At 53.3% G+C, this 15,168-nt stretch overlaps 1 protein-coding gene across 9 annotated transcripts in view; it reads left to right on the top strand.

Moving 5' to 3' along the window:
* The window catches only part of ADGRL1 (adhesion G protein-coupled receptor L1), a 59,128-nt gene that overhangs the window by 24,574 nt on the left and 19,386 nt on the right, over nt 1-15,168 (top strand). For 8 of the 9 annotated variants that reach the window (XM_055371970.2, XM_055371969.2, XM_055371964.2 and 5 more), the window contains exons 3-4: nt 4,523-4,736; nt 11,479-11,588. In XM_055371970.2, coding sequence (XP_055227945.1) covers nt 4,523-4,736; nt 11,479-11,588 — 324 coding nt within the window. Of the gene's footprint in view, nt 1-4,522; nt 4,737-11,478; nt 11,589-15,168 lie in introns of those variants that run through there. The other variant, XM_063701055.1, reaches the window with a different exon arrangement.

Genomic DNA, 15,168 nt, shown 5'->3' with positions numbered 1-15,168 from the left:
CTTAATAATATTCATAATAACAATAATTAGCATTCATATCATCTCACTGCGCTCTGCACACATTAACACCCTGGAGCCATCACAACAGTCCTGTGAGATGGGAATTGTCCTCTCTGCCCCTCAGGGGAGGGACAGAGGCACAGAGGCGGTCAGTGACTTGGATGAGGCTGCAGCCAGGGAGTGGCCGGGCTGGAATTCCAACCCCAGCCGGCTGTCTGGCTCCTACATTCTAGTTCTCCATCCCCGTGTGGTACAAGATGATGACCAACATGGGGCAACGCAATCCCCCCAGGGAGCTCAGCCTGCTCGGGACATGTCCCTTCCTTGTCACAGTGAAATCCTTGGAGGTTCACCGGATGATACTGATCAGGCACCCTCCGTGTGCAGGGTGCCATGCTCAGTGCTTTCCTTCAAGAGCATTTTCTAAGGCACAGGATCCCTGCAGGATGACCTGGGGCTGTAGGTGCTCATTTTACAGATTGGGAAACTGAGGCTTGGGGAGAAAAGAACAGTGGCTGTTCAAACTTTTTTAATGTTTTTATTTTGAGATGGAGTTTTGCTCTTGTCGCCCAGGCTGGAGTGCAGTGGTGTGATCTCGGCTCACTGCAACCTCTGCCTCCCGGGTTCAAGCGATTCTCCTGCCTCAGCCTCCCGAGTAGCTGGGATTACAGCCGCCTGCCACCATGCCCGGCTAATTTTTTGTATTTTTAGTAGAGACAGGGTTTCACCATGTTGGCCAGGCTGGTCTCGAATTCCTGACCTCTGGTGATCCACCCACCTCGGCCTTCCAAAGTGCTGGGATTACAGGCGTGAACCACCGCGCCCAGCCACTGTTCGAACTTGAGCATGCATCACCATCACCTGGTTGGCACATAGCCCTGCAGGCTCCCGGCCTCACCCCTGGGATTTCGATCCAGCAGGCCGAGCACGGGGCCCGAATCTGCATTCTGAACCAGACTTCACATCTGCCCTGTCAGTGGCAAAGCCAGTCTCTGTGGTTTCTTCTAGAAACATGAGTTCATTCCCATGTTTTCTCTGCTCCTCGCATGGGGTGGGGTGAAGTTAGGGAAGTCCCCAAGCCAAGCCTCACTTCTGACACCAATGACAAGTTTGGGGGTCCCCCAGAGAACACTCAGGTATGATCATTCACTAGAAGGACTTGGAACTAACTAGATGTTATGCTCACAGTTTATTTATTTTTTATTTATTTATTTTTTCGAGAGGGAGTCTCGCTCTGTCGCCCAGGCTGGAGTGCAGTGGCATGATCTCGGCTCACTGCAAGCTCCACCTCCCAGATTCACGCCATTCTCCTGCCTCAGCCTTCTGAGTAGCTGGGACTACAGGTGCCTGCCACCACGCCCGGCTAATTTGCTCACAGTTTATTACATCAAAAGGATACAGATTAAAATCAGGGCCAGGTGCACTGGCTCACTCCTGTAATCCCAACACTTTGGGAAGCCAAGGTGGGAGGATTGCTTGAGCTCAAGAGTTTGAGACCAGCCTGGGCAACATAGCAAGTACCCCCATCTCTACAAAAAATAAAAAAAAAATTAGCCAGGCATGGTGGTATGTGCCTATAGTCCCAGCTACTTGGGAGGCTGAGGCAGGAGGATCCCCTGAGCCCAGGAGTTTGAGGCTGCAGTGAGCTATGATCACACCACTGTGCTCTAACCTTGGTGACAGGGTGAGACCCTGTCTGAAAAAACAAACAGGCCAGGCGTGGTGGCTCATGCCTGTAATCCCAGCACTTTGGGAGGCTCAGGCGGGTGGATCACCTGAGGTCAGGAGTTTGAGACCAGCCTGGCCAATATGGCAAAACCCCGTCTCTACTAAAAATACAAAAATTAGTGGGGTGTGGTGGCAGGCGCCTGTAATCCCAGCTACTTGGGAGGCTGAGGCAGGAGAATTGCTTGAACCTGGGAGGCAGAGGTTGCAGTGAGCTGAGATCGCGCCATTCCACTCCATCCTGGGTGACAGAGCGAGACTCTGTCTCAAAACAAATAGAAGTCAGGCAAGGAAAGAGGTGCATAGGGCAGAGTCCAAGAAAGTTCCATGCATGGAGTTTCCAGTTACCTGCTTCAGTGGAGTCCTGGACAGTGTTAACTCTCCCGGCAACAATGTGTGACAACACACATGGTGTACTGCCAACCATAGAGGCTCCCCCAAGCCTTGTTATCCAGGGTCTGTATTGGAGCTCAGTTCTGTACTCTGTAGCCCTGATAGACCACCTACAGGGCTGAGCTGAATCTCTAGCATCTCTAGAAGTCAGCTGAGACTATGTGACCCAAAGCTCCTGCCCCAAGTCCTGTTAGCATATTCATTAACTAGGGCCGCCCTAACAAAGTACCAGAGACCATGTGTCTTTGTTTGTCGCCCAGGCTGGAGTACAATGGCATGATCTCTGCATGCCATCACTGCAACCTCCGCCTCCTGGGTTCAAGCAATTGTCCTGCCTCAGCCTCCCAAGTAGCTGGGATTACAGGTGCCTGCCACCACACCCGGCTAATTTTTGTAGTTTTTTAAGTAGAGATGGGGGTTTCACCATGTTGGCCAGGCTGGTCTCAAACTCCTGACCTCAGGTGATTCGCCCACCTCAACCTCCCAAAGTCCTGGGATTACAGGTGTGAGCCACCGAGCCCGGCCTAGACCATGTGTCTTAAGCAACAGACATTGATTGTCTCACAGTTGCAGAGGCCAGAAGTCTGAGGTCAAGGTATCATCCAGGGTTGGTTCCTTCTGAGGCCTCTCTCCTTGGCATTTATTTGTTTGTTTGTTTGACGGAGTATCGCTCTGTCGCCCAGGCTGGAGTGCAGTGGTGCAATCTCAGCTCACTGCAAGCTCCGCCTCCTGGGTTCAGGCCATTCTCCTGCCTCAGCCTCCCGAGTAGCTGGGACTACAGGTGCCCGCCACCATGCCCGGCTAATTTTTTGTATTTTTAGTAGAGACGGGGTTTCACCGTGTTAGCCAGGATGGTCTCCATCACCTCACCTCATGATCTGCCCGCCCTGGCCTCTCAAAGTGCTGGGATTATAGGCGTAAGCCACCGTGCCCGACCTATTTTTTTTTTATTTTTTATTTATTTTTGAGGTGGAGTGTCACTCTGTCACCCAGGCTGGAGTGCAGTGGCACGATCTGGGCTCACTGCAATCTCTGCCTCCCCAGCTCAAGTGATTCTCCTGCCTCAGCCTCTCAAGTCGCTGGGATTACAGGCACATGCCACCACGTCCAGCTGATTTTTGTATTTTTAGTAGAGATGGGGTTTCACCACGTTGGCCAGGCTGGTCTCAAACTCCTGACCTCAGGTGATCCACCCGCCTCAGCCTCCCAAAGTGCTGGGATTACAGGTGTGAGCCACCGCACCTGGCCTCTCCTTGGCTTATAGATAGATGGCCGCCTGCTCCTGTGTCTTCACATTGTCTTCCCCCTGTACACTTCTGTGCCCAAATTTCTCCTTTTAGCCAGGTGCGAGGACTCAGGCCCATAATCCTAGCACTTTGAGAGGCCAAGGCAGGAGGATTGCTTGAGACCAGACTAGCTTGGGCAACATAGAAAAGGGACCCATTTCTATGAAACAATTTAAAAAATTAGCCGGACATGGTGGCGTGAATCTGTATTTCCAGCTACTTGGGAGGTTGAGGCAGGATCACCTGAGCCCAGGAGGTTGAGATTTGCAGTGAGCCATGATCGTACCACTGCACTCCAGCCTGGGTGACAGAGGAAGATCCTATCTTAACAACAACCCCCCACCCCCTCTTTTTTTATTGAGATAGGGTCTCGCTCTGTTGCCCAGGCTAGAGTGCAAAGGCACAATCATGGCTTACTGGAGCCTCAACCTCCTGGGCTGAGGTGATCCTCCCACCTCAGCCTCCCCAGTAGCTGGGACTACAGGTGTGTGCCACCACGTCTGGCTAATTTGTGTATTTTTGGTAGAGACAGGGTTTCACTATATTGCCCAGGCTGATCTCAAACTCCTGGGCTCAGGCGATTTGCCCACCTCTGTCTCCCAAAATGCTGGGGTTACAAGTGTGTGCCTCTGTGCCTGGCCAAAATTGCCCGTTTTTATAAGGACCACAGTCATATTGGATTGGGGCCTACCCTAATAGCCTCATTTGAATTTATCTCTATGAAGACCTTATCTCCAAATAATGTCACATTTTCAGGTCCTGGGGGTTAGGACTTCAGCATATGAATTTTCAAGGAACACAGTTCAATCCATAACAGCATATCTGGTGTAGCCTGAGGACCCCAGGAAAACAGTCACTCTTATCAAGCAGAGCATTCCAAAAGCTCAGATGTCACTTCCTAGGAGCTGAGAGTCCAGGCACTCTCTGGGCCAAGTTAATGTCCTCACTACACAAGTGGGCACACTGAGAGGCCCATTCTACAGCTGAATCAACTGAGGCTGCCTCAGCTGGCTTCCGGGACACAGCCGAGCCAGAGGTGGCGTTTTCTTGGCAGTGGGTAGGGTCTTCCCTTCCTGGCCCAGGCCCAGGAGTGACACCATCCCCAACCCTCCCCGCAGGCCTGAGCCGGGCCGGGCTCCCGTTCGGGCTGATGCGCCGGGAGCTGGCGTGTGAAGGCTACCCCATCGAGCTGCGGTGCCCCGGCAGCGACGTCATCATGGTGGAGAATGCCAACTACGGGCGCACGGACGACAAGATTTGCGATGCTGACCCTTTCCAGATGGAGAATGTGCAGTGCTACCTGCCGGACGCGTTCAAGATCATGTCACAGAGGTGAGTGGGCTCTCGTGGCAGTTCCTGGATGAAATGCCCGCCTAAAAGCACTGCACACCTGCCAGCGCACCTGTTCACCTTACATCTTTTTTTTATGCATTCAACACATGTTTACTGAGCACTTAATAGGTGCTGGGCCCTATGCAGATGAGAATAAGACCCAGTACATCTCCCCACAGCCAACCTGTGCCCCCGACAGAGGCCTATACCCATACATACACTGGGAAGTCCCTCCCCCCACCAGCCTCTTGCTTCCAAAACTTCCATCCCAAGATTAGCCAGGGCAGTTTGTTTGTTTGTTTTTGAGACGGAGTCTCACTCTGTTACCAGGCTGGAGTGTGGTGGCATCTCAGCTCACTGCAACCTCCACCTCCTGGGTTTAGGCGATTCTTCTGCCTCAGCCTCCCAAGTAGCTGGGGATTATAGGCGCACGCCACCACGCCTGACTAATTTTTTTGTATTTTTAGTAGAGACAGGGTTTTGTAATTGGCCAGGCAGGTCTCGAACTCCTGACCTCAGGTGATCTGCCCACCTCGACCTCCCAAAGTGCTGGCATTACAGGCATGAGATGAGCCATCATGCCCAGCCTTAGCCAGGGCAGTTTGGAGCTTGTAAAATATAAAGAACAGCAGGACAGAGCGAAGGTGTCATGGGAGGACTTTTCCCTTCATCCCAGACTCTTTTTTTTTTTTTTGTTTGAAGATAGGGTCTCACTGTCGCCCAGGCTGGAGCACAGTGGCACAATCACAGCTCACTGCAGCTGTGACCTCTCAGGCTCAAGCAATCCCCCCGCCTCAGCCTCCTGAGTAGCTGGGACTACAGGCGCCTGCCACCATGCCTGGCTAATTTTATTTTATTTTTTGTAGAGGCAGGGTCTTGCTATGTTGCCCAGGCTGGTCTTAAACTCCTGGCCTCAAGCAATCCTCCTGCCTCGGCCTCTCAAAGCGCTGGGATGACAGGAATGAGCCACTGCACCCACCCATCCCAGATTGGAGAGCTCATCAGGCTACTCCAAGGAGGAGACACCTGAGCACAGATGATAGAAGCACAGGCCTGTGTGAGTGATTGTGTGTGGGGTGAATGCTTGAGCATGCAAGACTGTAACTTGGAGTGTGTCTGTGTGATTGCATGCATCTATGAGTATGACGGTGTATTTGTTTTGTTTATTTTATTTAGTTATTTAATTTTTGAGACAGAGTCTCAGTCTGTCACCCAGGCTGGAGTGCAGTGGTGCGATCTCGGCTCACTGCCACCTCCGCTTCCTGGGTTCAAGCGATTCTCCTGCCTCAGCCTCCCGAGTAGCTAGGACTACAGGCGCGCACCACCACGCCAAGCTAATTTTTTTGTATTTTTAATAGAGACGGGGTGTCACCATGTTGGCCAGGACAGTCTCGATCTCTTGCCTCATGATCCGCCCACTTGGCCTCCCAAAGTGCTGGGACTACAGGTGTAAGCCACTGCGCCCGGCCTGTTTTGTTTATTTTTGAGACAGAATCTTGCTCTGTCGCCCAGGCTGCAGTGCAGTGGTGTGATCTCAGCTCATTGCAACCTCCACCTCCAGGGTTCAAGCAATTCTCCCGCCTCAGCCTCCCGAGTAGCTGGGATTACAGGCACGCACCATCATGCCCAGCTTATTTTTGTATTTTTGTACAGACAGGGTTTTACCATGTTGGCCAGGTTGGTCTTGAACTCCTGACCTCAGGTGATTCACCTGCCTGCCTTGGCCCCCTTAAGTGCTGGGATTACAGGCGTGAGCCACTGCGCCCGGCCTGTGTGTGTATTTGAGTGTATGTGTGCATTTTTGAGTGTGTGACTAAATGTGTGTGATTGTGACTAAGTGTGTCTGTGTGTCTAAGTGTATGTGAACAGGTGTAGGTGTGTGCAGATGTGTGTGACTAAACATGTCTTTGTGTCTGAGTGTGTATGAGTGACTGTTGGAGTGTGTATCTGGGTGGGTGGATGTGTGTGTGAATGTGGGTGTTTGTGGGTGAATATGTGGTTATATGTCTGAGTGTATTTGGGTGTGTTTAAGTGTACGTGAGCGGGTGTGGGTGTGAGCATGTGTGTGAGCGTGTGTGGCTGACTGAGGTGTGTGTTTTCATATCTGAGTGGTGGGGTGGATGGGTGCACGTGTGTGGGGGTGGGTGGGTGTGGCTGTGTCTTTGTGTATTTAACTGTGTCTGTGGGCAGATGTGTGTATGTGGATGAGGGTTTGTGTGTGGTTGACTGAGAGTGTATTTGTACTTCTTTGAGTTGTTTGTGACTGTGTGAGCGTGGAGGGGTTGCCCCAGGCTGAGGCACCACGTGTGCAAATCTGCACAAGCCTCTCTCACACCCACAGTCAGTCCACATAGAGCTGATCAGCCTTTCCTTCAAATTACACCCAGGCTGGACGCGGTGGCTCACGCCTGTAATCACAGAACTTCAGGAGGCTGAGGCAGGGGGATCGCTTTAGGTCAGGAGTTGAAGACCAGACTGGGCAACATGGCAAGACCCTGTCTCTACTAGAAACTAAAAAATAAATTAGCCAGTCATGGTGGTGTGTGCCTGTGGTCCCAGCTACTCATATGACCGATGCAGGAGGATCACTTGGGCCCAGGAGTTTGAGGCTTCAATGAGCTATGATCCCACCACTGCACTCCAGCCTGGGTAACTGAGTAAGACCCTGTCTCTAAAAAAAAAAAAAAAAAAAAAACAGACCAGGTGCGGTGTTTCACGCCTGTAATCCCAGCACTTTGAGAGGCCATGGCGGGTGGATCACTTGAGGTCAGGAGTTCGAGACCAACCTGGCCAACATGGTGAAACCCTGTCTCTACCAAAAATACAAAAATTAGCCTGATATGGTGGTGTGAGCCTGTAGTCCCAGATACTTGGGAGGCTGAGGCAGGAGAATCGCTTGAACCTTGGAGGCAGAGGTTGCAGTGAACCAAGATAACACCACTGCACTCCAGCCTAGGTGACAGAGTGAGACTCTGTCTCAAAAAAAAAAAAAAAAAAAGTGTGTTACTAGGGGAGGAGCGGGTCACTGAGAGCCCCAGGAGAGCAGGAGAGGTTTGGGCAGGGGATGACAGTGTTCAGGTGGCTGAGACAGCTGGGCTGGGCTGGGCTGGAGGCGCCTCATCATCTCCTCCTCTCTGTCTCTCTCTCAAACTGCCATTCCCCTCCAGCAATCTTGCCTCTCTTCCCCGCTTCCTGTCTCCTGACACCCCTGCCAAGGGTGCCCTGCATAGGCATTCCCAGTCCAGGCTCTAGCCTTTGCTTAGGCTGTGGGCCCCCTCCCTGGGAGCCCCCTTCCTCCCACCTCTCCAAATTCTCCCTGCTGACTTCATTCAACACCAGCTTTGGGGGACTGCATCCTTCTCCATTATCTCTCTAGCACCTAGTACAGCATCTGGCCCAGTTCCCATGTCCGTGGGGAATGCTGTGCAGAATAGTTACCGGGGCTGAGGGAGTGTGATGAGGCCTCTGGAGTCACATCCAGAAGGACTTGTAGGGGGCCTTAGTCCTGCTTCCTCTCCGCTGAGTCCCCAACCCCCACTGCTCCACAACCAAGCCTGGAGGCTCTTTTTTTTTTTTTTTTTTTTTGAGACGGAGTCTTGCTCTCCCCCAGGCTGGAGTGCAGTGGCATGATCTCGGCTCACTGCAACCTCCGCTTTCCGGTTCAAACAGTCCTCCTGCTTCAGCCTCGCAAGTGGCTGGGACTACAAGCATGCACCACCACGCTTGGCTAATTTTTGTATTTTTAGTAAAGACGACGTTTCACCATGTTGGCCAGGCTGGTTTCAAACTTCTGACCTCAATTGATCTGCCAGTCTTGGCCTCCCAAAGTGCTGGGATTATAGCCATGAGCCACTGCGCCCAGCCTAGCTGTTCATTTGTTGGTGGACGTTTGGGCTGCCTCCACGTTTGTGGTGATTGTGAATAATGCAGCTGTGAACGTGCGTGTACAACGATTTGCTTAAACACTTGTTTTAAATTCTTTTGGGTACAGTAATCCCCACTTACCCACTGGGGAAATGCTCCAAGAACCCCAGTGGATGCCTAAAACTGCAGAGAGCTACTGAACCTTGTATATACCATGTTTTCTCCTATACAGCTCTAATTATAATAAAGTTTAATTTACAAATTAGGCACAGCTAGATGCGGTGGCTCATGCCTGTAATCCCAGCACTTTGGGAAGTCGAGACTACAATGAGCCATGATCACACCGCTGCTCTCCGTCCTGGGCAATAGAGTAAGACCCTGTCTAAAAAATAATAAAATAAAATAGGCTGGGTGTGATGGCTCATGATTGTAATCCCAGCACTTTGGGAGGTCGAGACGGGTAGATTGTTTGAACCCAGGAGTTCGAGACCAGCCTAGGCAACACAGCAAAACCCCATCTCTACTAAAAATACAAAAAATTAGCAGGGCATGGTGGCACATACCTGTAGTCCCAGCTCCTTGGGAGGCAGAGGCTGGAGGATCACTTGAGCCTGGGAGGCCGAGGCTGCAGTGAGCCAAGATTGTACCACTGCACTCCAGCCTCGGTGACAGAGAGGGACCCTGTCTCAAAACATAATAATAAAAAAATACATTAGGCACAGTGAGAGACTAACAACAACAATAATAATTTTTAGTAGTAAAATATTGTTACATAAACTAAGGGCTACTTGAACATGAGCACTGTGAAACCGTGGCAGTTGATGGATAACTGAGATGACCACTAGTGACTGACAGACAGGGAGCAGATACAGCATGGACACGCCCCATACAGCATGAGATTTCATCAGGCTACTCACAACAGCACACAACTTAAAATGTATGAATTGTCTACTTCTGGAGTACAGTGATGCGATCTCGGCTCACTGCAACCTCTGCCTCCTGGGTTCTAGCGATTCTTGTGCCTCAGCCTCCCGAGTAGCTGGGATTACTGGTGCGCCCCACCACGCCTGGCTAATTTTTGTTTATTTAGTAGAGATGAGGTTTTACCATGTTGGCCAGGCTGCTCTCAAACTCCTGGCTTGAAGTGATCCATCCACCACAGCCTCCCAAAGTTCTGGGATTACAGGTGTGAGCCACTGCACCCTGCCCCAGTGTTCTATTTTTTGTTTTGTTTTGTTTTGTTTGAGACGGAGTCTTACTCTGTCACCCAGGCTGGAGTGCAGTGGCTCAGTCTTGGCTCACTGCAACCTCCGCTTCCTGGGTTCAAGTGATTCTTCTGCCTTAGCCTCCTGTGTAGCTGGGATTACAGACATGCACCACCACGCCTGGCTAATTTTTGTATTTTTAGTAGAGACGGGGTTTCACTATATTGGTCAGGCTGGTTTCAAACTCCTGACCTCAGGTGATCCACCCGCCTTGGCCTCCCAAAGTGCTGGGATTACAGGCGTGAGCCACCACGCCCAGCCAGTGTTCTATTTTTAAAGAAGAGGGTGAGGTGGATGGATACAGACAGATCTTCCCACACCCCATCCTGCCCCCCATTTTTCTCTCTCACTGCTAGATCCTTAGTCCCTTCTCAAGTGTCTGCCTGTGTTTAGTACCCTTGGTTAAGAGCACGATTGAAGGGGAGACACAGGGCCTCTTCTGCCCCATACCTGTCGGGAAGCCTCTCAAACTATGTCCTGCATGCCCGTGTCCTGCCTGGCCTAGCCCCAGCCTGCTGCAAGGGACAGGGACCCTGACAGTGGGGACAGACAGACAGCAGATGAGACACACCTTTTTGTTAAATAGGTTCCCCCTTACATGCTAGCCAGCCCCCTGGGAAGTTGACAGTGACTTGGAGGAGTTGCCTCTTGGGAACTGAGAATGGCTTTCCCCTGGGGATGCTCTCTCCTGGCTGCCCTGGCTATAAGTCTGCACAGCAGCACTGCCCAAAGGGTGGGATGTGTCCACGAGATGGTGTGAAGTGGACACAGCTGGACACTGAACATTTCATTGATCGTAAGTTTGCAGAGACACCACCTCACGTGCATGGCTTCACATGTATTACTCTCCAGTGAACAGTGCAGGGGCTTTAAAGTCCATTTAAAGAAAAATGCCAAGGATATAATAGTGTCAGCTACACTCACAATGAAAGAGATGAGGGGTGGCCAGGAAAGCACTGTTTAGGGGGTGACTCCTCCTTCTCAGCCCTGAGGATGATGCTGTGCTGGGGCTGAAAGTAGAAGAACCCTGGTGGGAAAGAGAGAGCAGGCAGGAAACAAAAAGTGCCCACACAAGGCCTCTGGGCTTGGTGTGTTAGTTCGTTCTTATACTGGTATAAAGAAATACCTGAGATTGGGTAGTTTATAAAGAAAAGACGTTTAATTGGCTCATAGTTCTGCAGGCTGTACAGGAAGCATAGTAGCTTCTGCTTCTGGGGAGGCCTCAGGAAACTTACAATCATAGCAGAAGGTGAAGGGGAAGCAGGCACGCCGTACATGGCTGGAGTAGGAGGAAAAGAGAACGGGGGAGGTGCTACACACTTTTAAACAACCAGATCTCAACAGCACGGAGGGGATGGTGCTAAACCATTCATTAGAAACTGCCCCCATGATCCAATCACCTCCCACCAGGCCCCAACTCCAACATTGGAGATCACAATTCAACATGAGATTTGGGTATGGACACAGATCCAAACTATATCACTTGGTTTCCAGCTCCACTGCCCCTTCCCAATTTGGGGGTGTCTATGACACCATGACCCTGGAGCATGCACCCCCACCCCTGCCACCCTGTCTATGTGTTTCTTTCCCAATGCCCTGTTTCTCCTCTGAAGGTGTAACAACCGCACCCAGTGCGTGGTGGTCGCCGGTTCGGATGCCTTTCCTGACCCCTGTCCTGGGACCTACAAGTACCTGGAGGTGCAGTACGACTGTGTCCCCTACAGTGAGTCATCTTGTTCCTTGTGCGGATGCGGGCCCTTCTCGCATGAGTGAGTGAGGAGGAGACACCTTGACCCATCACACATGTGCACACATGCATGGGGCCTGGGCACAGTGGGGACAGCTGGGCCTGCTCTCTCCAACACACATTCTCTTCTCCCAGACACCAGTGTCCACACTCAGTGCCTGCTCCCCCGCCTCACAGACTCTGTCCCCTCCTGTGGGGGCACCTTCTCCAGCTCTCCTTACCCCAGCCCACTCACCCTGCTTCTTCATGCACCCTATACTCATTTCCACACTGCCAGGCCATGGTCCCGTGCTCTGCCTGGCACACTTACGTCTCTCTCTTCTCCCTTGGCCTCTATGCTTTTCTCGCCCATCTGCCTCCCTCCTCTTCTCACATCCCTTCCTTTTCTGACCCTTCTGACCTTTTCTGACCCTTCTCATCTACCTTCTCTTCCCTCTCACTTACCCCACTGCCCCTCTCAACACCTTTCTCTCAGCACCCTCACTCCCCACACACTTCTTCCCAATCATGGAAGCTGGACTCTACACCCATAGAGTGGGATACCATCCTCTGAGGCCTGGTGGCAGATTCAGGGTGAAGGGCTGGGGGGCATTTTCAGCAGATTCATAGCTCCTCACTGGTTTCCCCATTACCATGTGGCACTTCCTGTCTGCAAAGGAAATGCCGCCATGTTGGACTGAGGGTGGCCTCCAGGCAGCCTGAAGAAAGTGATCTGGGGAGCCAGGAGCCTGGCCATCTTGCACCTGGCCAAAGGGATCAAAGACAGGGTCTCTCCTCCTCAGCACCCCACCCTTGACATCACCTTTTTCCTGCCCTCTCTCCTCCCTCCCTCCTTCCCGTTATCCCTTCCCTTCTCCTCCCACAATGGGTTCCATGTAGTCAACCTGGTGGTAGGGCCTTCGGGAAGAGTGGGGAGAAGGCAGGGCCATCAGGGTGTCTGAGTGTGGCGGGCCGGGTTTGGGGACCAAGAGGCCCTGTAACTCTCCCTCCTCTCCCCTCCCACCCCAACCTTCCCTGCCAGCCTTTGATTTCTCCTCACAGGTGACTCGATGCTGGGGAAACAGGATCCCTTCTGTGCTTCCGTAATATTCTTCTTTTACTCTTCGTCCTTTCCTTTCAGCGCTTGAGGCCTTCAGCCACCACCGAGGGGGACGCCCATCTGCTCCTTGAAGCCTCCCCACAGCACTGGGGACACAGCTGACTCCCGCGGCTGGGACAGCGGGGAAGGGGGGTGGGAGGCAGCGAGCTCAGCACAGGGGGGCAGTCAGATGGGTGTAGGTTCAAGGCTCGACTGGGCTCTTGAGTTTTCTGGCTCTGAAACCTTGAGCAAATGATTTAATTTCTCTGGGCCACTACGGAAGGAGGTGTGAGTCCGTGAGATGACATGTGAGAAGCGCTTGGCCCAGGGCCGGCCACAAAGTCGCTCCTGGTGGCAGGGTTTTGAGTGCCGAGTGTAAACTTCCCAAGGGCAGAGGCTTCGTCTTCACCCGCAGCCCCAGCGCCCAGACCCATGCCTGGTTCAGGATGTGCTCAGTAATATTACCAATGCCCTTTAAGCCAGCTGAGCCTGTTTATTCATCTGTGATGGGGTGGAGAGGGGTCAAAAGCCTTCCCTGGGAAGCCACAAGGAGTAGCGACAACGCGTGTCAAGCTTGTGTGCACCCGAGCTGTAGATGCAAAGGAAATGGTGCCTGCTTCTGCCAGCCATGTGGCCTCACTTCAGTGTGCCTCAGTTTTCCCATCTGTAGACAGGGTTCTCAAAAGACGGCCAGTGAGGTGCGTAGCATAGTTGCTGGCCCCTTGTGAGTGCTGGACACTTGGTAGTCGTTGCTTTTGTTGCAACTCCTTGTAATGCCTCTTGTCAATTACGATTATTGCTATGGTAATCAAAATTAAAATAACAACGGATAATGAACCCAACTTCTCCTGAGGCAGGTGAGATAAAGGGCAGGAAAAACTCCTCGGTCCAGGTGGAAGCCAAAGCAAGTAGACGAGAGGCTCAGGTCAAGCCGCAGGAAAGAAGCTAGGGGAGGAGAGGAGCTGAGAAACCTCCTGGAGCCGAGGCCCTGAGCGTGGTCCAGGGGCCACAACTGACAGAGACCAGGCAGGCTCCAGGGACAGAGGGCAGGACAGTTCAGAGGATGGGTGGCTGCCTGTCTGATGGAAGAGAGATAGCCTGAGCCCTTGGGGAGACAGGAGACACATGCACACACACACACGCGCGCGCACACGTGTGTGCACACATACGGGGTGGATGTTGGGGGCAGAGATAACTCCTGATGCTCCAGAGGACGGAGGCTGGAGTTAAAGCGGGGACAGGAGGTAGCTAGAGGACAGGGAGGCCAGGCACTCACTTGTCCCCAAAATGTTCGCTGAGCATCTCCTGAGTGCCAGGCCCTGGGTGAGGCGCTGGGAAGGGAGGCAGAGGCTGCCCCTGCGGAGCTCCCTGCTGGAACCTTCAGAGAGGGGCCAGGAGAGCCAGTCCCTCCAGTCAGAAGTTCCTGAGGGGCCAGGGATGCAGAGGGGGAGCGGCCTGGGCAGCCACCTGTCCCAGGGCTTCAGAGGCTGGGGGTGACCCCAGTGCTGGTGAGGGTGGGTCAGGGGTGGGTGGCAGGGGGCACGTGATGTGTGGGAACCCTCCCACACACTGGACAAGCCCGACTAATGCTGGATTTGCTTTGCAGCTGAGCACAGTCTAACCGCGCCCCTTCCTCCCCTAGGTGCCGCCCGTCCGCAGGGCAGCGGGCAGGGCGGAGCTCCCAGCTCCTGGGCCCCCGGGCCCTGGGTGGGTTGAGCAGAGAAGCCGAGCCTCAGACTTGCCCCTGGGGAGCCTGGGAGCGTGTCTGTGCCCCCACCTGCTGTCCCACCCAGTCTGTGTCCCCCACCCCCGCCACCTCTCTGCCTCCGTCTCCCCAACCCTGGCTCTCTCTGGGGCCCGGGTGCAACTGCCCATCTGCCTGTCGTTCTGTGTCTGGCTCTGCCACCTTCTCTCTGTGTTTGCTTCTTCTGGGTTGTGAGGGCTTGGGGGAAGTCAGCTGGACCTGGGTGAGGCCAGCACAAAGGGGAAGGAGTTCAGCCTGTTTCTCGGCTGAGGGTGGGCCCAGGCCCTGGGAGACACTGAAATCCTTCCCCTGGGGCCCCTGGTTCTAGCAGGAGGGCAACAGGCAGGGTGGGAAGGGAGCCGAGTGGCTTATCCACCCCACCACTCCCTGGTGCCCCCTCTGACCGGAGCCCACCTCCCAGCTGGGGCTCCCTACTCCCTGCCCCCCCTTGCACCAAGGGTGCCCCCTCCCACCTGAGGGCTCTGTCTGCCTGCCTGTACCCCCCTACCACCCCTGTGTCTTTCTGTGTCTTCTCCCTCCTGTGTGTGTCCCCCTCGTCCCTCTGACTGTCTCCCCAGCACCCTCTCACCCCACCTGACCACCCCCAGAGGAAGGGACCTGGGGGCGGGGGCCCGAGCTGATGCTACGGAAGGGGTTGGGGAAGCAGGAGCGAGGAAGGAAAGGAAAAGGGGGCGTGTTGCCAGAAAAGAAACGAAAGCAATTTAATCTCTTTT

The sequence above is a fragment of the Gorilla gorilla genome, chromosome 20 (assembly GCF_029281585.2).
Source record: "Gorilla gorilla gorilla isolate KB3781 chromosome 20, NHGRI_mGorGor1-v2.1_pri, whole genome shotgun sequence".
Lineage (NCBI taxonomy): Eukaryota > Metazoa > Chordata > Mammalia > Primates > Hominidae > Gorilla > Gorilla gorilla.
Note: the sequence above shows the minus strand (reverse complement) of the source record. Positions and strands in the feature narration are given on the sequence as shown.